At 38.1% G+C, this 27296-nt stretch overlaps 1 protein-coding gene across 5 annotated transcripts in view; it reads left to right on the top strand.

Annotated features, from left to right (window-relative positions):
• HIBCH (3-hydroxyisobutyryl-CoA hydrolase) overlaps positions 1-27296 on the top strand; it is a 94050-nt gene that overhangs the window by 17464 nt on the left and 49290 nt on the right. For all 5 annotated transcript variants that reach the window (XR_007517885.1, XR_007517886.1, XM_049887696.1 and 2 more), the window contains exons 2-6: positions 5928-5970; positions 8847-8987; positions 10534-10618; positions 14191-14271; positions 21893-21945. Coding sequence is in view for 3 of the 5 variants with exons in the window: in XM_049887696.1 (XP_049743653.1) it covers positions 5928-5970; positions 8847-8987; positions 10534-10618; positions 14191-14271; positions 21893-21945 (403 nt within the window). In the remaining 2 variants the exon portion in view is untranslated. The remainder of the gene's footprint in view (positions 1-5927; positions 5971-8846; positions 8988-10533; positions 10619-14190; positions 14272-21892; positions 21946-27296) is intronic.

Below are 27296 nucleotides of genomic sequence, written 5' to 3'. Positions count from 1 at the left end.
CAGGCTCTCACCTACAGTTCTAGATGGGCAGGGTTGATCAGAGTAGGTACAGGTATCTGGCTGCAGTAGGGGGACATGTGCTGAGCAAGGCAGGGGGCTGATGGCTGCCCCTGAGTGCCTGGGCGGAAGGCATGTCCCTGTCCCCTAGCACATGTAGGTGTGTGGGTTTTGCAGCTGGACTTTGGGCACCCAGTGCTGTTGGCTGTAAGGACTGGGAGGCACCACTTGTTCTTGGACCCCTGGGTAGGTGGAGTGGGTGGAGCCACCAGTCCTCAGGCCCTGATGTGGGTAGGTGAGGACCCTGCTTAATGGGCAGGGTGGTGTCGAATATCATGAATCTGCCACTCCCTCTTAGCTGTTGCAGTTGAAAATAGGCTTCAGGTATAGACCTTGTTGTACTGTGCTAATGAGGGCCTATGCTGTTGAAATGGGCCCTTCCAAGCCTAGGCAGGGGAGAAAGGCATTCAAAGTCTGTGGACCCTTTATGCCTGTGCCTAGGCAAAGGGGCTGTGCCTGCCATGAGTTCCCAGACTAGGGGAGCTGGCAGATTATTTTTTCCTATTTGTTAATTTGTTCCCTCTCCAAAGCTGGGTGAATGGCTTGGGGCAGCGGGGGATCCTACTTCCAGCCCAGGGGTGTGCAACAATCGCTGAAATAGGATCTGGACCCAGAGCAGAGTGAGGAGGGGGCAGGTAAATGGGGGAAGGATTTTTTTGATCCATGTGGTAGTATGGACACTACTTATTTTTCACCAATTCGGAGCCACTTCTCCCTTGTTCCAGAGGCTTGAGCAGACTGTCCATTGCTCGGTTACTCCTGATGTGGAAAATGCATTCTGATAGCTACTGCTTGCCTCAGCCCACATGCGCCAGCTGATCCAGCCTGCAGGGTACTGGCCAGGCCGGGTTTGGCAAATCTTCGCTGCTTGTGAACTGTCTTTCCCTCCCCCTGCTGCTCAATCTGACTCTTGAACTTTGTCTTTGATGTTCAAGGCTCCGAGATTGTCATATGTAATCAACTCACTTGTTTTTTTTGGTCTTTGTTGTAAGAGGGACCACAGAAAGCATATGACTACTCTGCCATCTTGGCACTACCTCCCTAAGGGTCAGTCTTTGATTCTCTGTTCAGTTTACTCTAGGAGTCAAAACTCCAAAATGCTTGCAGGGGTCAGAAGGAAGTATTGAATGATGCTGGCTACATGGCAGCTTGGGGACTAGGTGGAGACTGGGGAGCTGGAGAATGAGTGCTCCCTGTGAAAGAGGCAGCTTCTCAGCTCCAGGCCATTGTTGCTATTGTAGAATATAAGCCCACTATTTCCATAGCTACCAGTTTTTTTTTTTTTTTTCCTGGAAATCCAGAAAACTGTATTTTCAGGTGAATCTCTTTAATTTTTAGATGTTGGTAGTTTTAAAACACTGTGCTGACCAAACAAAACATTCATGGACCTAGGCAGCTTTCAGGTCACAAATTTTCAATCTTTGCTTTCTTATTTATTCCTTATAGAGAGTTGGGAGGTTCTTATGTCTCAGGGGTTGTGTATGCATGTGACTTCCTGACATGTCTTTAGTTTCTTTTCTTTCAAGCATTAGTCTCTTCATTTGCTGTTGAATATTTCTACTTAAGTCACTGCAAACTCAAGAAACTCAAAATCCAACTCACATTTCATCCTACAAACCAGCTATCTTCCTTTCCAGCCTTTTTAGGTTAGCTATTTTGGCTTGAAACCTTGGAGTCATTTTGGCATAATTCTTTTCTCTCTCAGTGAGTTTTTACTTCATAATAACTCTCAGTAAATCATTCTATTCCATTTCCACAGCTGCTGTTCTTCTTCAGCTTATGTCTGGATTACTTTCTTCCTGGACTTGATTTTCTTCTGTATTTTACCTTTGATACGTCTGGTGCAGTAATCTTCATTAAGCACTGCTTTCATTATATAATCTTGCTCAGCTTCATGACAAATTGTTTACTTATGTGAGCCTGTGTTTGTTTTAGAAGCCCTGGTGGCGTAGTGGTTAAGAGCTATAGTTGCTAACCAAAAGGGTCAGCAGTTCGAATCCACCAGGTGCTCCTTGGAAACTCCATGGGGCAGTTCTTTTTTGTCCTGTAGGGTCGCTATGAGTCGGAATCGACTTGATGGCAGTGGATTTGGTTTTTTTTGTTTGTTTTATTAGATAATTGCAAAAAGTTCCTAAATGATAAGAGTTTGGTATTTCTAAGAAAACAGTGGTTTTTAACTTAAGAGGGCATCAGAATCAACTGGTGGGTTTGGTAAACTGTAGATTTCTGGACCCCACTCCCAGAATTTCTGATTTGGTAGGTCTGGGTTGGGGTTGATAATATTCATTTCTAGCAAATTCCCGAGTGCCACTGTTGCTGCTGGTACAGGGACACGCTTTGAGAACAACTTCCAAGGTAGCACGTTGACCATCACCCGAAAGAAATAAGCCTGATAAAGTGAATTAGTAAATTAGCAATAACTCAATATGCAGTCCCTCTTCCCTTCCGTCACATGGTTTTGGAGCCATAGAAAGACAAACAGACCATAAGAAATTAAAAATTACTTGGAGACTGAATACTCCAAATAATTTTTTTTTTCCAAATTCATTTTTGGGATACAAAAGTTAGTATCAGATTTTAAGTAACAACTGAGTATGAATTAGAACAAATGGAAGCTTTGTGGTTATGTAGAATCTGGCAAGGAACTTAGTTGTACTTAAAAACCAAAAACACCAAACCCGTTGCCATGGAGTCGATTCCAAAGTGACCCATAAAGGCCTTGCACAGTGCTTTGCACCTGCATTTGGTAGGTTTGCATTAACTTTCTTTGAGTGAAATAAAAATTGTATCTCAGAAATAAAACTGGCACTTAAAGCTAAGTCTCTCTCTATTCCTCTGTGTTTACTCTTTATTCTTCGAGTTGTACCTAAACTGTTACTTCAGATTTGCCAATATGGCAACACCTTCTTTAGCCTTGAAGTGGCATTTGGATACTGGCCTTATTAAGGAATTCAGAGTCATTCTGTATCTGAAGAAATTAGCTCTTACTTAAAAAAGTCTCAAAAAATAAAATTGAGTCAAGTTGAAAAAAAATTTCAAAATGATGCTTCAGGATAAGTAGAGTTCAGATTTTAAAAGTTTATGAAAACCTTATTTAGAAAATACCCCTAAATAAGCTAGGACCTATCTCTTCAGTTTAATTTTCATTGATATTGATTTTAATGACTAGGACATTACTTGTATGCACTTTGAAATCATTTGGGGGAATTTCAGAAAAAAAAAAAAAAAGTCGATGCCTGACACCCTCTTCCAGAGATTGGGATGTGGCCTGGGCTTTGGAATTTTTAATACAATTTCTCAGGTGATTCTAATGTGCAGACAAGTTGTGGAATCACTGGATTAGGATAAGAATGCTTTACTTATCCTAAGGCAAATTCAAAGTATGCCAATCTAGGAATGTTTAGTGTGACTGATATTAAAGCAAACAGTGATTTTTCTCTTTTTTGTAGCAGTAGTCAATTGGAATGGAATATAAAAGGAAAACAATATAAATTTTGAAAAACAAGTAATATTTGTAAGATTACAAATATTTTTATGAAATTGGTCATCTAGGATATGGTTGCAAGTGGCAAAAATGATCATATTGCCTTAAAAAAAAAACTCAGCTAAGTTATTGCCCCTCAAATAATTTCAAATTATCCTTGAAAAACTGTTAGTTGCAGTTGAGTTGATTCTGACTCATGGGGACTCCATGTGTGCAGAGTAGAACTGCTCCATAAGATTGTCAAGGCTAAGTATAACCTTTCAGAAGCAGATCGCCAAGTCTGTATTTTGGGGCACCTCTGGGTAAATTTGAACCACCAACCTTTTGGCTACTAGTTCAGGGACTCTTTCCTTTAAAAATCAGTAGTTGGCAGTTTATCAGTTCCATCATATATTATATGTATCTCTACATAGGCAAAGTCTTTACCAGGCTGCTGCTACTGCTTGTAGTCTTGACCTGTCTTCAGATCCTTATGTCCCATACATCTTAAGTTGAACTTCTTGGTTAGCATGCATCCTAGTAATTTTATGTGCATCTGTCTCGCTACACTGAGTTTCTGTAGGGCAGAGCTACATCTTTTTTAGGGAACTTTTAAAAAAGGCACAAAGTATAAGAATACAATCTAATGAATTTTCACAAAGCAAACATACCCATATCACTGGCACCTAGATCAAAAAAAAAAAAAAAAAAAAAACAAGACAGTACGAGTAGATGAAAAGCCCTTATGCCCCTTACAGTCACTACCCTCCATATGGCTTTTTTAGTTTCTTCTTGAATTATAAAATGTTATATGTTGAATATATGTAATACTTCTATACTATATACGTGAGTAACATGTATAAAAGTACTTAAATGCACTATTCTAGAGCCTCTATAACTAAGTGAACTTTCTCATGTGTATGTATCATATTGATTAAAAAAAAAAAGTTTTCAGTACCCCATACTTCTTCATGCCCATCCCGGCTTCCCCCAGCCACACTATTCTCACTTCTGTTATCACTGATCACTTTTCTCAGGCTATGTCTTAGGCTTTTATTCCCAGCCATTAACAAACACTTTTAAAACAACAAAGTTAGTGGTGTATTGTGTTTACTGTTTTGTACCTTTTTTGTGGGTAACATTCCATCATGAGTATTACTCTGAGTCATATGTATTATTTAAATACTTTTAATGAGATGAATTGACAGTGGCTGGAACAATGGGCTCAAGCATAGTGATGATTGTGAGGATGGTACAGGATGGGGCAGCATTTCTTTCTGTCATATATAGGATCGCTGTGAGTCGTAACTGACTTGATGGCACCTGACAACAACAGAGAAATATTTTTAGTGGCTGTGTAATACTTTTGTATAAATGGCATAATTTTAAAATATTGCCCTGTTGTTAGACATTTACATTGTTTCCAGTTTTCCCATTTGTCACGCCATCTTCATAAATCAAACGACCGTATCGCCAAGATTTCCTTAGTATAGGTACTTCTGTAATTACTAGGCTTAAAGGTTGTAGCTCTGCATTTCCAGGTTGCCTACTAGAAAGGCAATACCAATTTATATATCTATCAACAGTGCCTGAGATTGCAGACATTCTGCATATGAAAAGTTCATGCATCTTTATAAAACCATTTAAAAATTATTTTTGTTGCATTACCTTTTTAAAAATTTTTGTTGAGAACATACACAGCTGAACATATACCAATTCAACAATTTCTACGTTATAATTCAGTGACATTGAGTATATTCTTCCATTTGTACAACTGTTCTCACCCTCCTTTTCTAAGTTGTTTCTCCTACCTTAACATAAACTCCATGCCCCCTAAGTTTCCTGTGTAATCTTTTGAGTTACTGCTGTCAGTTTGATCCCATATAAATCTTAAAAGAGCACAATGCTCAAGGTAGATATTCTTTCCTAGTTAAGCTAAACTAAACTATATTTTGGTTTCAAGAAGACTTCAGAGGATATTTTTGGTTTAAGCATTAAAGATTGTCTCACGGCAGTAGTTTCAGGGGTTCATCCAGCCTCCATGGTTCCAGGAAATCTGGAGTCCATGAAATTTGAAATTCTGTTCTATATTTTTCCCCTTTTGATAGGATTCTTCTATAGAGTCTTTGATCAAAATGTTCAGCAATAATAGCTGAGCCCATCCGGTTCTTCTGGTCTCATGGCAAAGGAGGCACTTGTTCATGGAGGCAACTAGCCACACATTCCATTTCCTCCACTTATTCCTGGCCTTCCTCCGTTGCTCCAGGCGAATAGAGATCTATTGTTGTACCATTGTTGTAATACCTTTTAAAAGAAGCAAGAGGGAAAAAGAATGTAGTGTTTGTAAGTTGAGATATGACTGCTCACATTACTATGTTCATTATATTTATTCTGCTTTTTGTTTCAGATTTAATTCATTCAAAAGAACTCATATCATACTGCAGCATTTGGTAAGTTTGGACTTTATTTTATTAGCATTATTAGATTATGATGTGTAACTTTAAATGTTACTGTTGCAGGTCAGTAGGCAAATACTGGGGTGGCAGGTTTTGTTGGCTTTGGTATACCATGGTTCCAGTTTTACGGTGCCTAGCCTTGACACACATACCTTTTAGTAGGTAACATGAGGTTACAGTTAAGAGCATAGATTTTCAAATCTGGTTGGATTTGAACCCAGAGGATCTGGCTCCATAAACTTAACAACTGCTAGCAGAGTGGGTATTAAGTAACTATTATAGAATGTGTCTCAGTTAAGCCTAAGAGGAGATGGTGATACGAGGATGGGAATATATGTTCCCACCTTTATTTATTTTAGCTGACAGACATGGGGCTGAGGAGTTTCCTGGGGAAAGAACTTGGAGTGGTATTAGCAGTTCATATTCAGACATAAATACACAGGCAGAATGGGAAGACATGGCAGAATCCTGATCATGTGGAGACTGTGGGAACTGGGGCATAAAGCACCTTGAGGGAAGAAAGAGAAACTGGACTCTAATCAAGGCCTGAGGGCTGGGTGGTTCTGGGTCCCAGTTGGTTTTTACATGTGCTTCAGGGATGATAAAGAGGCTGTACTTGAAGCAGTCCATGTTTGATCCTTCTCTAAGAACCAGTAAAGTCAGTGGAAAGAGAGCTCTTTCTTCTTTATTTCACAGTGGAGTGCTGGAAATATGCCACTGATGGCAGTGTTGCAGGCAGGGGTATGAGAAGTGCATGAGACTGATTTGTGGTGATATTGTGACATCCCTGGTGACCCTTCCAACAGAACCCAGAAAGGATGCCAAGGGCCTGCCTTTCTGCAGATGGGGATTGCTCAGCTAACAAAAGCCAGTGAAACTTGTCCAGTGAGGCCTCCTTTGTATCCACAGACTGATTTGGAGATACTATTACAAAAATATTCTTGGAGAGATTCCCCATAATGTTCTATTTTAAACTATTAAGTAGCATTTTAATTTACTGCAAAAGCTCATTTCTTCCACATAAATTTGACCTGGACATGAAGAAAACTTCATTTTATTTATTTATTTATTTTTACAGAAAGTAGTTCAATTTAGTATGAAGGTATATTGGTTGGACTGCATGAAATGTTATTGCACATATTGTTTTCATGACAGCATACATGTTCTCATCCTGTATATCCAGATGATGATCTCGAATCAATATCGACCAATTTATAATCATTGCCATTTGAACAGACCTTTTTTAAGTGCTTGTTTTCTGTATGCAAAGACCTTAACTAAGCACTTCGAGGTACTGTTATGAACAGGACAGTTCCTGACCCTAAGAAATGAATAGTCTAATGAAAGAGGTAGAAATATGCACCAATAAAGTGTGGTAAAATGGCCAAATAAATTGGATGTATGAGCGAAAGTGGGAATGATGTCCTTTTTATCCACTGAAAACCTCTTGGAGGAAGTGTCATTCGTTTGATACAGGCCTTGAAGCAAGATTAGGGTTTCAACAGGTAGAGATGGGCTGTGGTGGAAGTTCATATAGTAACCCTTAGAAAACCCAAAAAACCCCATTGCCATCAAGTCGATTCAGACTCATAGCGACCCTATAGGACAGAGTAGAACTGCCCCATAGGGTTGCCAAGGAGCGCCTGGGGGATTCAAACTGCCAACCTTTTGGTTAGCAGCCGTAGCTCTTAATCACTATACCACCAGGGTTTCTAACCCTTAAAAAAAAACCCTTAGAGGTGTTATTATCTCCATTTTCCAAATGCGGAAACAGACTCTGAGAATAACTTGTCCGAGGGTATATGAGTAGGGAGTATCATAGCTATAATGTTTGAGTCCATCTGATTCCAAAATCTGTTTTCTTCCTGTTATACACTATGTTTATTCTAGGTGGTGAAAACTGTGAGATAGAAGAACGGAGGGCGCATCCCCTCCCCTCCCCTCCCCCCCTCCCCTCCCCCCCTCCCCTCCCCCCCTCCCCTCCCCTCCCCTCCCCTCCCCCCCTCCCCTCCCCTCCCCTCCCCTCCCCCCTCCCCCCTCCCCCCTCCCCCCTCCCCCCTCCCCCTCCCCCCTCCCCCCTCCCCTCCCCCTCCCCCCTCCCCTCCCCCTCCCCCCTCCCCCTCCCCCTCCCCCCATCCCCCCTCCCCCTCCCCCTCCCCCCATCCCCCCTCCCCCTCCCCCTCCCCCCCTCCCCCTCCCCCCCTCCCCCTCCCCCTCCCCCTCCCCCCTCCCCCTCCCCTCCCCTCCCCCCCTCCCCCTCCCCCCCTCCCCCTCCCCCCTCCCCCTCCCCTCCCCCCCTCCCCCTCCCCCTCCCCTCCCCCCCTCCCCCTCCCCCCTCCCCCTCCCCTCCCCTCCCCCCCTCCCCCTCCCCCCACCCCCTCCCCTTCCCCTCCCCCTCCCCTCCCCTCCCCTCCCCTCCCCTCCCCTCCCCCCCTCCCCTCCCCTCCCCTCCCCCCCTCCCCTCCCCTCCCCTCCCCCCCTCCCCCCCTCCCCTCCCCCCCTCCCCCTCCCCTCCCCCCTCCCCCTCCCCTCCCCCCCTCCCCCTCCCCTCCCCTCCCCTCCCCTCCCCTCCCCACCCCACCCCACATTTATGTGCAGGTTTTTATGTGGCCATTTGTGTGCAGGTTTCTGTGTGGACATTTGTGTGCAGGTTTTTGTGTGGACATAACGTTTTCAAGACATTTAGTTAAACACCAAGGAATGTGATTGCTGGTTCGTATGATAAGTCTGTGTTTGTACCTTGCTATCTATTTGCTTAGTTACTGTTCACATTATGTGACAGTTTCTTATCTGACTTGTATATGTTTTGATGTTGGCTTATAACAAAAACTTAATGAATTTTATCATAAAATTATTCTTTCTTTACACAGGGAATGTCCAAACACACAAATGCAGCAGATGAGGTACTATTGGAAAGAAAAGGTTGTGCAGGAGTGATCACACTAAACAGACCCAAGTTCCTAAATGCACTGAATTTTACTATGCTTCGGCAGATTTATCTACAGTTAAAGGTTTGTAATTTTCTTTAAGCCAATTACATGGATTTTTTAAAAAGTATGTGTTAATAGAACGTTTTTGTTTTTCTTTCCCAAAGACTCGTAGGACCATCTGGGATGTGTGTCCAACCAAACCCCATTTGGTTCTTGAGTCCTCAGTGCTTCCCTCCGAGCACCCCTCATGACAAGATTTCACGTGGCACCTTTACGTAGCCTGTATTTGCCAAGAAGTTTTTGCTTGTGCTCTGCTCCTACTTTTTGTTTCTCTGGCCTTTTACCAAGTGATACTGGCTCTGTCTCTCGTGGCATGAAGCTACGTATCTAATCTTTTCCACATGACAGCCTTTTGGTTTTAAGATCAGTGTTAGGAAGTACTTACCCACCTTTTCTTAGAGTAGGCCATAAGCTTTTATATTCTAAGTGAAACTGTGTAGTGCATTGGAAAAGCATTGGACTTAAGTCAGACTATTTGTGTTTAAAACTCAGATTTCTACTTATTAACTGTGTAGGTTGGGGAAGTTGATTACTCTATGCCTTACATTCTTCATCTGTAAAGTGGGGATGATATTTCATAGGCTGATTGTGAAGATTAAATAAAATAGTGTATGTAAGTACCAAAAACATCAGCAGTTCAAATCCTCCAGCCACTCCTTGGAAACCCTGAGGGGCAGTTCTGCTCTGTCAATAGGGTCGCTATCAGTTGGAATTGACTCGATGGCAATGGTTTTTTTTTATTTTTGGTTTATGTAAGCACCTAATATGATCTGCTACATAGGTGTTGAACAAATACTAGTTGCCCCACCATCACCAATTCCTTAAATCATTCTTTATTTGAAGAGTCTCTCTTCTATCCTCGTGTGTCTGTTTGGGACTGACGTGCCATACAGAGAAACCAACCAGCTGCCGTCAAGGTGATTCTGACTCTGGTGACCGCATATGTGTCAGACTATAACTGTGCTCCATGGGATTTTCAGTGGCTCATTTTTCAGAAGTAGATCGCCAGGCTGTTTCTTCCAAGGTGCCTCTTTGTGGACTTGAATCACCCACCATTTGGTTGGCAGCTGAGTGTGCTAACCATTTGCACCACCTAGGGACTTAGAAATATTTAGGTATAAACTTTGTATTCCAGATTAGAGTTGGACTAGAATGGAAGAGAGTAGAAGCTTCCATGTTAGAATACCACATTTCTGTTAACGTACTCTGGCGCTACTTTATCCTTTTACATAACCAGGTCTGTCTAGCTACAGCTCTTCTTTGTGCAATTAAGTTTTTATTATTGATTGTAGAATTTATAGAGGCCCTATTTTTGTCTCTGTTTAACTAGTCTTTCCTTCAGTCCATTGTTCTAGCCTTTTGAATTTCTATTGGATCATGAGTCTTGAGTCTTAAATGCTATTTATTAACTGTCCTTTTCTACCCCGTCATTTGCAGATTTGATCAGTATCAAAAGTGCTTTCATTCTGTTACTTAAAATTTTATGTAGGACAGAGCCCGATATAGAAAGCAGCTAACAAGAACAGTTTATAATATGCTTACACCATTGTCTTTTATATTTGGATAGACGTGGGAACAAGATCCTGAAACTTTCCTGATCATTATAAAGGGAGCTGGAGAAAAGGCTTTTTGTGCTGGTGGTGATATCATAGGTAAAAAAAAAATTTCCTCCTCACTTAAATGTGTTTTTTCCCAAAAGAACTGATAAAATAATAGCAAATTTTTGTGGTACTTTGTAATTTGCTTTACTTTTTAGAATTTTTTAAAATTAGGTTAATACATTGTTTAATTAACTTAGAAAAAAATTTAAAGATTTATCTTTTGTAGTTAATATTTTTTATTTTTTAGTTAATATTAGAAAAATGGGAGGAATAACGATTTTTTTAAAAACTACAAATGTGAACTTCTGAGATTCAGTTATTTGTCTCTCTGCCTGAGTCATCTTAAATGAAATGTCCAGTTATGGTATGTGAGTCCACTGAATTTTATGTTAGAAAACCTGATATTAAGCAATTCTGTTTGTCACACAACTCTACACTCATGTCATGTTGAATGACTTGCCGTTTCCAAATATGACATGCTCCCACATATTTCCAGGACTTTGTGCGTGCTTGCCCTTTGTAATTTTTCTTCACTCTGCTGTTGAACTGTTTGTAATCCTGTAAGATTCAATTCCTGTCTTCTCTGATATTCCATCTCCCCACGCCCAGAGCGAGTTAGAAACTTCTCCCTCCATGATCCTAGAACAAACACCCTCTGTGTATTTTATATACTAGTATATTTTTATATCTGCTTAAATAAACATGCTGAGATCTCCTTGAGGGCAAGCTTATGCCTTAATTACCTTTGTCTTTGGTGCTCAGCATTCTCACTTTGAGTTCCCATTTTTGGGGGACAATTTCAGATGTGAGGGATTGGACTCTAATTCTTTACCTTTTTGAAGGAAGTAGTATTATAACATAAAAAGGTTAATTCTCATTATCTTTCTTATCTTTTTAATTGAGTAAACCTGTCTGTACTATGTTTAACTATTAAAAACAAAAGAGAGAAAATGTTTGCTCCCAGGATCAAAACCATGTGCATTTATTGTTAATCACCACTGGTTGTCAGTATTTTATATATACTGAAAACTTTACATTTTGTGTTTGTTATAGAATTGGAAGGATCCAGGCATAATTGTTTCCTTGTATTTTTATTTTGTACCTGTGTGTTTTTTGTATTGTGTTAACACAGCCATCTTTGTGCTGAATTTGTTCATCAAATTTACAGGTTTATATGAATTACTACATTTATGATAGGAAGAAATAAGCTTGATTCAGGATAATTTCAAATAACTATTAAATTGAAAATAACTGAGTTAAAAAATTGCAGTTTAATGGAAACTTTGATTGTTTAACTGAACTGTTCTCGAATTTATTGTTTTGCCTACAACAAGAGTATTTTTAAAACATTGTTTTCAGCCTTGGATTAACTTTCCTCTGGAGTTTGGACTAGAAAGAATCTTGTTAGTTTGCAGATAGGGAGAGCCTTATGTATAGAGTTGAGCTGCTTCTGTGAGCTATTTATCCATATAGGCCTAACATTATACTGACGTTAAAAATACAGTTCTAATTTCAGACTTATTCTAGTTTAAATTTATAAAGCAATGGATTCCAATTCCAGGAAACTTTAAAAATCCAAGTTCAAGGCAATAAGTGGGCACTTAGAAAATTTAAAAAAAAAAAAAATTGGTATTACGAATGTAATTTATGTGAAATTACATTGCTTTAACTAATTGAAAATAAGATTATAAGGAAATATAATAAGGTTTTTAAGAAAAAAGAGCTTCAATTCAAAGGCAGTACAATCTGACTTCTTTCCTTTTAGAATTGGTAAGCATTGGATAATATTTTTGGCATGTATCAGTGAAAGCCATGGAATGAGAAAAGTAGATATCAGATTTTTCTTTTAAAAACTAGGAAAATGACTCAACATTTGGAACATTTTCAAAGAAGATGAATCAGAATTCTAAAGAGTTAGTCTAAAAATCTAAATAGGATTCTTATGTAAATATTCCTTATAAAGTAGAAACATGCACATTTGATTGTATATCAATAGAAAATTCTCATAGGGCTTAAAGATGTTTAAGACTGACTTATATGAGCTTGCAGTATACGGAAGAGAAAATTTTGATAGTGATTTTGAAATTGACTGCAGTAGGACCGAGGTAGGAGATGTGGACTTTGGATAATAGAGATTGCAATAAAAAGAAACCAGTGAATAATATTCGTTATTCAGGAAATATTTACTGGTCATATGTTTACCAAACCAGCTATAGTATGCTGTAGCAATGGCGTTGAGAAGGTACATTTCCATTGATATTTTCAATGAGTAAGAATAAAACAAATGCATTGCTGTTGTCTTGTTTCTGACTCATGGTGACCCATGTGTGACAGAGTAGACATGCTTCGTGGAGTTTTCTTTGTTGTAATCTTATGGAAACAGATCACCTTGACTTTCTCCTGCAGTGTCACTGAGTGGGTTTGAGTATTACTATCTTATTTACTTCTCTGGAGTGCTGGTGGCACAGTGGTTAAGCGTTCGGCTGCTAACCAAAAGGTTGGCAGTTCGAATCTACCAGCCGCTCCTAGGAAACCCTGTGGTGCAGTTCTCTGTCTTATAGGGTCGCTATGAGTTGAAGTCAGCTCGACAGCAATGAGTTTTTGGGTTTGTTTACCTTTCTAACCTCACCTTTCAGTATTTACTTAAGCTTTCTAAAAAATATTTGCTGTTTCTTGATTTTACTCTGTTCTTTCTTGCTTGAGTATCTTTATAGGTACTGCTTTCTCTACTTGGAAACCCTGGTAGTGTAGTGGTTAAGTGCTATGGCTGCCAACCAAAAGGTCAGCAGTTTGAATCCACCAGGCACTCCTTGGAAACTCTGTGGGGCAGTTCTACTCTGTCCTATAGGGTTACTACGAGTCGGAATCGACTTGACGACCACGGGCTTGTTTTTTGTTTTGTTTTGTTTTGTTTTCTTCTACTTAGAGCTCCCCCTCCTGTTTTGTAGAAAATCCCCACCCATCTGTTCAAACTTGGCTCAGTCTTACCTCTTCTAGGCAGTCTTCTTTTATTTATTACTCTTCTGCTCCCATTCCCACAGCACTCGTCCTTATTGTGGGCATAGCACAAAGAGTGTATTGTAGCAGTGTGTCTTCCTGTTAGTTTGAACTCCAAGGCAGCCATATTAAATTGCTTTCTTGTTACGTGCAGCACCTAAAATAGCGTGTGTTACAGAATTCAATAAATGTTTCATGGTGAAGTGGATATGGCAGAAATATTTAACTAGATGGAATATACTGTATATACAAGATGTACTTTATTTTGTCAAGATGTATAACTAAAGGAAAAGTGTATCCCACAAATATTAATTAAGATGCTTGAGAGAACAGTCAAAAGAAAATGCAGTTTGTAGCAGTTTATGATTATTAATTTAAGTATAACACTTTGTAAGAAGTTCTTAATAGGAACTTTTGCCTTGAGTCTGTAGTGTTGGGTTATGGATCCGTGACTGACTCTTATCATGCCTGTGGCATGGGCAGCTCCAAAAATTTAGTAATAAGCCATTCTAGAGTTTACCCTGGGCTACTTAGTATCACAATAATTTTAATTTATTCTCTTGGACTATATTTACTGAAAACACCTTTTGTGATTTGTAATTATACCTTTTTTTTTTCAATCGTAGAGGTCTCAGAAGCTGGAAAGGCAAAACAGAAGCTAGCTCAAGATTTCTTCAGGGAAGAATACATCATGAACAGTGCCATTGGTATGTGTGCTTTGCCAAGAGCTTTGAAAATGGAATCAAGAAATGAGTATGATTTGTTTAAAAATGTAATTAATAGTGATGTTTATTTAATCTTTTATGTACTAACATGCCAGGCTCTGTGCGAATCACTATGGTAAAGGATAGTAGGGGTGATAACTATGGTTTCTGCCTTCATCAAGCATAAAATAAGTCCAGTGGAGAGAGAGATCATGCAAATGATTGGTTATAGTTGTGATTAGTGCTTTGGTATAAATCAAATTAAACTATTCGGGCTACTTATTTCAAAACAACTTACATTTTAATATTAGCTAAAAAACCAAAACCACACCATTGCTGTCAAGTCGATCTGACTCATAAATAAAGAGTCTAAATTACAGAGTAGCACTGCCCCATAGGGTTTCTAAGGAGCACCTGATGAATTTGAACTGCTGACCTTTTGGTTAGCAGCCATAGCTTTTAACCATTACACCACCAGGCTTTCCTTAATATTAGTAGGTTGTACTTAATTTTTTTTTGTCATAAAACCAATATGAAAATATGAATTCCTGATCACTAGGCTGGCTTTCTTTTGGGGGTGGGGGGAGACCAACAAAAATCGAGTTTCAATTTTCTTTATAAAATAAAGTATCATTTCCTAATTTTTGAGGGCCTCTGGAATGAAAACTTCTTTATACTCGAGTTACCAAGTTTCATTGGAAGTGAAGCAGTCCTTTTATCAAGTGTGTGTTTCGAAAGTTAAATTACAGAGAATAGCATAATAAATACTTTTCTACTCACCAGCCCAGAATTAAGACATTTATATTTTGTTTTTGCTCGATGTTTTAAAACATATTTAAAGGAAATATAATACTGTAAGTTTAAATCTAGTCGGATTCAGAAGAGGATGTGAAATGAGGGATATCATTGCTGATGTCAGATGGATCTTGGCTGAAAGCAGAGAATACCAGAAAGATGTTTACCTATGTTTTATTGACTGTGCAAAGGCATTTGATTGTGTGGATTATAACAAATTATAGATAACATTACAATGCATGGGATTTCCAGAGCATTTAATTGTGTTCATGCAGAACCTGTACATAGATCAAGAGGCAGTTGTTCAAACAGAACAGGGGATACTGCATGGTTTAAAATTGGGAAAGGTGTGCATTAGCATTGTGTCCTTTCACCACGCTTAATCTGTATGTTGAGCAGATAATCCAAGGAGCTGGACTATATGAAGAATATGACATCAGAATTGGTGGAAGACTCATGAACAACCTGCAATGTTCCTATGACACAACCTTGCTTGCTGAAAGCAAAGAGGATGAGAAGCACCTACTGATGAAGATCAAAAATCACAGCCTTCAGTATGGATTACACTTCAACATAAAAAAAACAAAAATCCTACTCACAAAAAAGGACAAATATTGTATGAAACTGCTATTATAAGAACTCAAGAAAAGGTTTAAATGCAGAAGAAAACATCCTTTGATGGTTACGAGGGTGGGGAGGGAGGGAGAGGAGAATTCACTAACTAGATAGTAGATAAGAATCATCTTAGGTGAAGGGAAGGACAGCACACAGTACAGGGGAAGTCAGCACAACTGGACTAAACCAAAAGCTTAAGAAGTTTCCTGAGTACAACCAAACACTTTTGGGGACAGAGTAGCTGGGTCTGGGGTCTGGGGACCATGATTTCAGGGGACGTCTAGGTCAATTTGCACAATAGTTTATTAAGAAAATGTTCTGCATCCTCTTTTGGTGAGTGGTGTCTGGGGTCTTAAAAGCTTGTGAGTGGCCATCTAAGATGCATCAATTGGTTCCAACCCACATGGAGCAAAGGAAAATGAAGAAAATGAAAGACACAAGGAAAATACTAGCCCAAGAGACAAAAGGGCCACATCAACTGGAGACTCTATCAGCCTGAGACCAGAAGAACTAGATGGTGCCCAGCTACCACCAGTGACCGTCCTGACAGAAACACAACAGAGAGCCCCTGGTGGAGTGGGAGAAGTGGGTGGAGCAGAACTTAGATTCACATAAAAAAGACCAGACTTAATGGTCTGACTGAGACTGGAGGAACCCCCAAAGCCATGGCCCCTGGACGCTCTATTAATCCAGAACTAAAACCATTCCCAAAATCCAGTCTTCAGACAAAGATTAGACTGGACTATATAAAACATAAAATAATACCTGTGAAGAGTGTGCTTAGTTCAAACGGACACATGAGACCAAACAGGCAGCTTCTGCCCAGAGGCAGGATGAGAAAGCAGAGAGGGACAGGAGCTGGTTAGATGGACACTGGAAACCCAAGGTGGAAAAGGTGGAGTGTGCTCTTACATTACAGGGATTGCAACTAGTGTCACATAACAATATGTGTATAAATTTTTGTATGAGAAATTAACTTGAGCTGTAAACTTTCACCTAAAGCATAATAAAAAAGAAAACAAAAATCCTTACAATTGGACCAATAAGCCACAGCATGGTAAGCAGAGAAAAGATTGACGATGTCAGGGATTTCATTTTACTTGTATCCACAGTCAGTGCCCATGCAAGCAGCAGTCAAGAAATCAAATGATGTATTGCATTGGACAAATCTGCTGCAAAACTCCTTTTTAAAGTGGTAAAAAGCACAGATGTTTCTTTGAGGACTAAGATGAACCTGACCCAAGACATGGTGTTTTTAATCACCTCACATGCATGTGAAAGCTGGATAGTCAATAAGGAAGACCGAAGAAGAATTGATACCTTTGAATTATAGTGTTGGTGAAGAATATTGACTATACCATTGACTGACAGAAGAACCAACTAGTCTGTTTTGGAAGAAATATAGCCAGGTTGCTCCTTAGAAGCAAGGATGGCGAGACTTTGTCTCACATTCTTTGGGCATGTTATCAGGAAGGACTAGTCCCTGGAAAAGGACATCACAGTAAGGTAGAAGGTCAGCGAAGAAGAAAAAGACCCTCAACAAGATGGATTGACACAGTGACTGCAACAGTGGGCTCAAACATAGCAACCATTGTGAGGATGGCACAGGACCAGGCAGTGTTTCGTTCTATTGCCCATAGGGTTGCTATGAGTCAGAATCAACTCGATGGCACCTAATAAGTTTGAAGTTCAGTCAGCTTTGTTGGTTTCCTGGGTGCCATTGTTCTTCCTCCCTCTCCAGAGGCAGTCGTTATTGTTCATTTGTAGTGTATCCTCCTAGTCCATGTTTTATATTTTTACTACATATTTATGAAAAAATATTTTGTTTCTAAAATTGACAAACACTATCTTACTGTATATACCATTTCATAACCTGTTTGTAACAACATGAAATGTAACTGTTCTATAGTATTTAATATCATGAATTATTAAGTAAATAATATTTACTGGCCTACATTGAGGAGTATTTTAGGTTATTTCCAATTTTTGCTAATACAAATTGTTGCGTCCTTATCAGTTCCCTTAGTACCTTGTGAAAAATTTTCTCCTGGGATTTAGAAGCAGAACTGATGGATGATATGGAGTTCATACATCTTCAGTTTGTTCCCAAATTGTTCCCTAAAGTATAAGCCTCATTTTTCTACATGTCCTTTTCATCATTTGTTAAACTTTGCATATAATTATATCTTATTGTGGCTTTTATTTGTATTTCCTTGAACATCAATGAAGTGGAATGTATTTTCTAATGGTTCTTATGTTTTCATCCTTTGTCAGTCTATTGGATTGTTTATCTTTTTCTTGCTGATTTTATAGAAATTCTCTATGTATTCTGGATACTTAGCTTTTGTAGGTAATATATATTGCAAGTATGATCCTTCCAGTCTACTTTAAGTTATATTTTGACATACACAAATCTTTTTTTGATGCAGTGAAATGTATGCATTTGATTTCTGCTATTTTGCATCTTAAAAGAACCAACTTTTCCTGTGCTGAGGTTAAGATATTCTTATATTCTAACAATTTGAGTATTTTATTTCTTTATACTCTAGGTCTTTAATGTATGTGGAAGTTTTTTTTTTTTTTTTGCATGTGATATCATCTATTATTTTCCATATGGAAAACCGGATGCCCTAATACTTTTTGTTGAAAGGTCCATCCCTTCCTCACTGATTTTAATGACACTTCTGTTATACACCAAGTTCTTATATGTGCCCAGGTCTGTTCATTGATCCATTTGTCTGTACTTATATTGAAATTTGGAAGCCCTGGTGGCATAGTGGTGAAGAGTTATAGCTGCTAGGCAAAATGTCGGCAGTTCAAATCCACCAGGCTCTCCTTGGAAACTGTATAGGGCAGTTCTCCTCTGTCCTCTAAGTTCGCTGTGAGTTGGAATTGACTCGACAGCAGTGGGTACTAGCAACAGGTATATTGAAATTACAGTGTTGCAATTATTATAGCTTTGAAGTATATCTCTGTCCAGTAGAGCAGACTGTTCTTACTTGTTTTAGAATTGTCTTGGCTATTCTTGGACTTTTGATCTTCCATATGAATTTTAGAATTGGCTTGTCTGGTCCTACAAAAGATCCTGTTGAGATTTTGCTAGGAATGATGGTGAATTATATTAATTTAGGGAGAATTGACATATTTGATATTGAGCCTTCTATCAATGAATATGACGTCACTTCATTTATTCACATAGACTTAAAAACTTTATGACGTTATAATTTATATACCGTGAAAGTCACCCATTTCAAGTGTATAATCAGTGATTTCTAGTAAAGTTAAAGTTGTGCAGCCATCACCATGAACCAGTTTTAGAATGTTTTCATTAGGCTGACTTCATGTTCTCCGATGGTGTCTTGTAATTTTCTCCATACTTGCTTGATTTTTTTTTTAAATACTTCATTCTTAGGTAGCTTGTGGTTCTTGCAAAAAAACAAAAACCAAACCTGTTGCCATCGAGTTGGTTCTGACTCATAGTGACCCTATAGGGCAGAGTAGAACTGCCCCATAGAGTTTCCAGGAAGCACCTGGCGGATTCGAATTGCTGACCTTTTGGTTAGCAGCTGTAGCACTTAACCACTACGCCACCAGGGTTTCCTGGTTCTTGCTACTACACCATTTAATTGCAATTCTTTTCCTGTTACATTTTTATTTGACTATTTCTGGCATTTAGAAAAGCTTTTGATATCTTGGTCTTAACTTGCAGCAAGCCTGCTAAAATCTGTTATTAATTCTAATGATATTTTCATAGATGCTCTTGGCTTTTCTATATATGTGCAGAAGGTAGAATTGCCTAATTTTTTCCACCTCTTCCTTTCTAATCCTTGTATTTATGACTTTTCTTATTGTATTTTATTTTGACCAAGACTATTGTAATGTTGAATGATTGCGGTGGTTCCTGCAGAATTTTTTTTTACTGAGTTGAAGATGTCCCTTCTATATGAAATTTGTTAGGGTTGTTTTGTTCGTTCAGTTGCAGAGGTGGTGGTTGTTATTCAGTGCTTGAGTATCTGATTTCTCGGCCTTTTTTCCTATCTACTCATTTAGGCAGAGGGTAAGCTTCCTTAATGAGTTCCTGGATCAGCGGATAGAGTTTTTCTAGTCCTGTTCTACAAGTGGAATAGCTCTTCCTTACTTGAGGCTTTATGTGGATGTGTCATTGCATAGAATGCGTGGCCCAGAATTAAAATTAACCCCTTACTCCCTATCGTAAGACACACATACATACTCACATCCATGACTTCTTTGGCTGTAGCTTCCATTCATCTTTTGAGTTTGTTTTACCTGGGGACTTCTATTTACTGGCTTTGAACTTGGTTATTGCATTTAAAACTTACTTTTTCCTAGCATTTCTATGTCTTTGAAGGAAGAGTGGGGAAAGGAAGGTTTCCCACTTTAGCTCAAAGCCTAAAATTCCACATATCAAATTTACTTAGAATGTTTTATTCCTTCTATTATTCTATGCCAACACTGTCCAAGAGAACTTTCTGCTATGATGGTTATCTTCTCTATCTATGCTGTTCAATATGATAGCTGCTAGCCACAAGTGGCTATTAAGCACTTGAAAGTAGTTTGTGTGACCGAGAAACTGAATTTTAAATTAAATTTAAATTAATTTAAATAGCCACATGTGACTGGTAGCTATCATACTGGACAGGGCAGTTCTGTACTAAATAAAACGAGATGGGTGAAAACCTTTAAGGAATTTGAAAAAAAAAAACGAGTTTGGTAAAAATGTTACTATACGGAGAGAAAGCCCCTGTATTCATTTCCTAGGGCTGCCATAATGAAGTGCTGCAGACTGGGTGGCTTTTAGGAACAGAAATTTATTATCTCACAGTTCTGGAGATCCCACTCAGAGGGTCAGCAGGGCCATGCTCTCTCTGAAGCCTCTAGGGAAGGCATTTTCTTGTCTTTCTCAGCCTCTGGGAGTCCTAGGCTTTCCATGGCTTGCATCTGCAGCAACCTCTGCCTCCTGTGTCATATGGCCTGGCTGTCTTCCCTCTGTGTGTCTGTCTCTGTGTCACTTCCCCTGTTTTATAATGGTACTACTCAGATTGAATTAGAACCCATCCTACTCCAGTATGACCTCGTGTTAACTTCACAGACAACATTTGAAAGACCTTTTTTCTAAACAAGTATGGTACTTAGGACTTTAATAATCTTTTCAGGAGATGTAATTCAGTCCATAATACATTTAAGATATTTCATAGTCAGTAAGGAATTTGATAGCATATGGCTTCATGTCCTGCATTAATTAGCTTTCTGATATTTTATTCCTGAAATGTATGTATCTGTTGTTGAAATCACGTGTGTGCCTGTGTGTGCACGCGCACGTGTGTCTATCTCCATTCTGATCAATAGAGAATTTTCTCTCACAGTTTCTAGGGAACTCAGGTCAAAATTGAGGACTATAGGGGTCCTTGAGAATCTGATATTAGAGTTGTGCCTTGGTGGCTTGTTTGGGAATATTTACAGAATTACTAGATGAATCAAACCTCTGCAGTTTTATATTGGCCTCTGGCAAGGAGTAATATTGGCAGCAAACTATAATAAAAGCTCAGTGATTTATAGTTTTGTAACGTTCTAGGCAACTTCCTCTCAAAGGAAAGATAAAAAGGGAAAGGAAAAGAGTAGAAATTTGTATGATTAACAGAATTTTCCAGCTGGAAAGGAAGAAACTCATCCATAGTGTGTATGTATTATATCATGTGTGTATTATAATGTGTGTGTATTATATCATGTAACGCACACACGTAAAATTTAAGTTGTGCCCAGTTGAATTGCCAATTAACGATAAAGTTGAGACTGGAATCTGGGTCTTCTGACTCCTAGTTCATGCTTTTTTCTTGATGCTTTTTATTCTGTATATATCCAGATAGTGTATGGAAAACAAATTATGTTCTTTAAAATACAACTGTGTACATAAACATTGGTGGTCTATAAGGCAAATATTAATTGTATTTCTCAACAGCTGAGTTATACAAGGCTTTCATTTGTTTCAAATTGAACTGTTAAATGATAATGAGTAGAAGATCAGGACTGTGTATGAATTGACATTAAAAAAAACATATTTTATAAACCATCCGTTTAGTATTTTATGCAAAAATTTCTTAGCGAAAATACTAAGTGTTCATGTAATATGTGATTTTTGGTAAAACATGAATGTATTTTAAACTTGGCAATTAATTACAGCTCTGTTTCTTTTTAGATTCTTGCCGGAAACCGTATGTTGCACTTATTCATGGAATTACGATGGGTGGAGTAAGTGACTGTTTTACTCTCATTATTGACATAAGTGAGTTGCATTAAAAAAAAAAAAAAAGTTAGTAATTACCAACTGGAAGTGAGGTCATGAATGTAACCCAATAGAGCATTAGATATCTTTGTAGAACTTGTTGAAACAAAATCTTCATGGCTTTTGGATCTTTGCAGATTTAGAATGTGGTATTTGCTTATAGCACATATAGACTATCTCACCTGAAAAGAACATTTTGTGTTCTTAATTATTTTATATGCTATTTTGACTCCTAGCATTAGTAAGCTTTTTTAAGCAACAGAATTGATTTTTTTTTTTTTTTAATACGTAGAGCCCTTTTTCTGCTTACTAGTGAACTGATTGCTTCCAATAACTTCAGAAAAGAAATCAAAACGTTAAAAGTTTTTTCTTAGACTCTGAACAGTGGGAATGTGGTTGCTTAAATTATACCTATTGCACAAAATTTCACCTTAGTGAAAATGTATGGATTCTTTATGACATTCTCTTTAACTGAATTTCTATCACCTGTAAATATTAATTTTGTTTCTACGATAGCCTATTTGTGTATACCAAAGAAGTTTAAAATGTAAGTGACCTCAAATAGCTTGATATGGAGTTGGAGAATATAAAATCATTATAGAACAAGTGGTAAGTTGTATGGCACTGACTGTAGCAAAGAACACGCCTTTAAAGAAGTGACAGATACTGGTCTTCATGGCAGGAAAAGGGCTTCATAGAAAACATATGAATTGAGCTGAATCTAGAAAGATTGATAGGACTTAGGCAGATAGTAGGAGACCAATGGGCATTGCAGGCAAGGGGAATAGTCTGAGAAAAGGACTAGTATGGAAATAAATATATCCAAGGGAGAGTGAAGAGACCCATATATGATAGAGAAGTCAAATAGGTGAATATGAAGTTTTGTGGAGTAAGTGGGTTGGGGACTCATTCAAAAGACTTTGAAAATCAAGCTGATAACTTTGTGGACTAGGTGGAGTCAGGACCTCTTAATACACTCTTACAGGAGAGTGACGCAAGACAAGCAGAATTTGATCATGATGAAATCTATTGGCCGTTTAAAAGTTCTCTTGTTATATCCATTTGTGTATTGCTACATTTTATTTTTTTCTGATTATTGAAATAAAATCAAAACTACTTTTTCTATAATTTATTCATTTTCTGTGTTGTTGAGAATATATACGTAGCAAAATATATACGACTTCAACAGCTTTTGCATGTACAGTTCAGTGATACTGATTATATTCTTTGAGTTGTGTAACTATTCTCACCCTCCTCTTCTGAAAAATTGTTCCTCCTCCATTAACATGAATTCACTGCCTCCTAAGGTTCCTATCAAATCTTATTCAGTTTGCTCTTGTGAATTTGATCCTGTATAGATAAATCTTAAAAGCAGACATTTTTTACTAGATAAGCTAAACTATTGTTTGGTAAAACCCAAATTTTATTCTCTATTTTGTGTCCTTAAACACTGAAGTGATTTTCTCCCTTAATGAAAATGAGTGAGAGCTAGTGGTTACACTGAAAACTTTGTTATTAGTGAGTGAAAGCTAGAGGTAGTTTCAAAAGAGCAACTTTGTGAGACATTTGAGTATGTTAATATAAATGATACAGGTAACCAATTTAGAATTGGTTATGTTTTCATATTTGAAGTGCTTCTAAGGCTATCATGAGCTTACTATTAGAGGGCTCCGTATTTTTTAATCTGTTGCAGCTTGGTTTTTTTTTTTTTATTTTGGATATCAGGAGCCAGCAAAAATGGAGGAGCCTTGATTTCTAACACTATCATTTACCTTTAGATATTTTCCAGAAGTGCCATATTTAACCTGTAACGTAAAAGAGAGGTCAAAAACACATTTTGAGTCATTGGCTCTATTAAAAATGTTAGCAATTGTTAATTCACTGGGCAAGAAAGATCAAGCAACTGATCTTATCAAATAGAGCTGCCCTGTGAGTTTCTTATCTTTATAAAATAAAAAGCCAAATGCCATACCATCTTTTTTTACATGGTTTCTTTATTTTTTCATGTGTTTAGAAATCTGCTTTGCAAATGGGGACAATCAGATAGTAGTAACATTTTTGAGGGTTAGTTAACCAAGGGTTTTATGTGCAAATAAATGATTTTAAAAAAAAGCCAAGTAGAGGAATTATTTAAAGAAAAAATAAGCTTTGAATGTTTGAAAAAGACTGTTTATCTGGATATACTTAAAGATGGCACTGTTAAAATGATGCTAACCTAAGTATAAAACCAGAACTTTCAGGTTAGAAATTTTATCTAGTGTGATAAATTTTTTTTTTTTTTCAGCCTCCATTGTAAAATCTGTAAAGACAATAGAAGTATTAAGACTTAATCACCACTAAAAACTAGGCTTGTTAGTTTATTGCCAGGCACTGGCATTTTTATTAACTTCAAGGTTGATGTACGGTTCTTGAAAAAGTAATAGATAACCTCTCCGTGCTTGCCTGCCAGTGAGAAAATAAAGAGTCAGATTTCTTTACATTTTTCCCTGATTGAATAATGTGAAATCCTTACCGACTAGAAAATTGGGTAGCCATCTCTGTTACATTTGTGCTGCTTTTTGATACACTAATTTTTTTTCCCCACATTAAGGAGAGACTGCAATTTCTAGAGAACAAATGGGCAAAAGGAGTAGGTTGGAGGAGCCAGAGGTATATTGTATTGTATCCTGGAAAGCAAGGTCATATACAGCAAACAAGGTGCTGTCGACCAAGGTAGAGACATAAAAACTCTCAGTAACCTTGCTACACGCATTTGTCATTTTCAGAATTCCACCTGTTCAGTGTTTCAGAGATTTAGTCTGTGTTCACCAATACCACACTATCTTGATCACAGTAGCTTTATTGTAAGTCCTGAAGTCAAGTAGTGACAGTCCTCCAACTTTGTTTTTCTTCAATATTGTGTTGGCTATTCTGGGTCTTTTGCCTTTCCATATAAACTTGATAGGAAGCCCTGTTGGTGCAGTGATTAAAGCATTTGGTTGGTGGTTTGAGCCCACCAGCCGCTCCATGAGAGAAAGATGTGGCAGTCTGCTTCTGTAAAGATTTACAGCCTTGGGAACTCTATGGGGCAATTCTTCTCTGTCCTGTAGGGCCGCTATGAGTCAGAATTAACTCAGCGGCAATGGGTTTTGGGTTTTATATAAACATTAAAACCAGTTTGTTGATAATACACAAAATAACTTGCCAGGGTTTTGGTTGGGATTGCCCTGGATCCTTAGATCAAGTTGTGAAGAATTGATACCTTAATAATACTAAGTTTTCCTATCCAGGAATGTAGACTGTGTCACCATTTATTTAGATATTCTTTGATTTCTGCATATAGATCTTGCACATGGAACCCACGCACAAGGAACGTAATGCTGCCAGGTCCTGCTCCATCCCCACGATTGGTTGTGGATGGGATCCTTGTGATTTATAATTTTTGGATATAGTTTGCCAGGCCTTTCTTCCTAGTCTTAGTCTGGAAGCTCTGCTGAAACTTGTTCAGCATCATAGCAACACACAAGCCTATGTTGACAGACAGGTGGTGGCTGTACATTGGCTGGGAATTGAACCAAGGTCTACTGCATGGAAGCAGGCAGAATTCTACCACTGAACCAGCATTGTCCTCTCCCATATGGAAGAGAAGAATTCTACCACTGAACAACTGCTGCTCCCAGAATCATGTGGAGGGCTTGTTAAAACACCGCTTAGTCAGTCTGCTAGGGTTTAGTCAGCCTCAGGGTCACTATGAGTCTGAACTGGCTTGACAGAAATGGGTTTGGTTTTGGTTTTTAGTCAGTCTGAGGTGTGGCTTTCCTAACAGGTTTCCAGGTGATGATGATGCTTGTTGGGGGCAGCACTTGAAAAACCACTACTATAACGTGTTGAAAACCTACCTTTTGTTATTCAAAAGAAGTTTATTTTAAGAATTTATAGTAGAATTTTAGTATTAACACATAATTATTTAACGTATATACATATTTTAGTCCTGATATGGAAGTATGAGAATAAAACAGGGCAAGTGTGGTTTAAGAAGGAAGTGCTGACAGTAATTAACCTGTCTCTATCATGACTCTCATCAGTACACTGTTTCATGTAACGATACCAGTTGCTGTAGAGTTATGACTCGTGGTGATCTCGTGTGTGTCAGTGTTTAATTGTGTTGCATAGGGTTTTCAGTAGCTGATTTTTTAGGAAGTAGATTGCCAGGCCTTTCTTCTGAGGTTTGCCTCTGGGTGAACTCTAGCCTCCAACTTTTCAGTTAGCAGCTGAGCTTGTTAACTTTGCACCATATAGGCACTCCTCTTATAGTAATTTCCTTGTCAAGAAAACTCTAACAGTCCAAGAGATGGCGCCATGGAGCTTGATTTTTTTTTTTTTTTTTTTTTTTTTTTTGCTATACAAAGTAATATTTTTTTCCTAGCATGGAAAATAACAGTTTTACTATGTCTTGTTATACAGCATGAAGGGTGGCACAGAATTTTATAGAGGAGATGACTAAATTCTATTATGTTTCAGATTTCAAAGACAGTGTTTACTCGATGTTTTGGTATACAATAAAAACGAATGTTGCAGTGATTCTCCACATAGTTGAACAAAATTATGTCATTCCAGTATTTCTGAAAATTAATTTTTTTATGACTAGAGATTTGTAAGAACAGTTCAATCTCAAAATAAAAATTTAATTTCCCTTACCTTTTATTTTAAATATCTGAAGTTACATTTTTCAAACTAAAACAAAAATAAATTTGTTTTCAAAATTAAAATTTCAGATAGAGAACAGAGAAATATTCTTAAGTGTACCACCATCATTTCTCTCCCCAGCTGAACTGGATTTAAAGAACTTTGAAGTCTGTCTCTCCATTTTACAGTAGAAATAAAGTTAGTGCCAGGTATTGTATCCTTTAATATGTTGCTAGCAAAAGTTTTGTGATCAATAAGTGGAAGATTAAAAGTTTAAAGCATATTTTTGAAAGGATCTGTTCTAATGAACAGAGAAGTGGGATTTGAAATGGAATGGAAGCAATGAGCATATGCGATATTCAGATAACTTCATTGGAAGACATAAACCAGTTGGGGGCTACTGATTCAGATAAAGTTCAGCCACTGATTAATGTCATTAAGGCGTGTTTTTTTTCTTATTCGAAAAGAATTAACAGTCTTCAAAGATTGCATTGTTAATATTGCAAAAGTCTGTAAGACATAATAGGTACTTCTTTCCACAGTTTTAAAAAGGTATCCTGTTTTTGCTGCTGTTAGTGACAATTGAATAGATGACATTTTAAGAAACCCTTTTTATTATAAGAGTGCTAGTTTTTTTGTAACAGCATCCAGT

The sequence above is a fragment of the Elephas maximus genome, chromosome 6 (assembly GCF_024166365.1).
Source record: "Elephas maximus indicus isolate mEleMax1 chromosome 6, mEleMax1 primary haplotype, whole genome shotgun sequence".
NCBI classification, from domain to species: Eukaryota; Metazoa; Chordata; class Mammalia; order Proboscidea; family Elephantidae; genus Elephas; species Elephas maximus.
The sequence above is the reverse complement of the archived record's forward strand: the minus strand, read 5'-3'. Positions and strand labels throughout refer to the sequence as shown.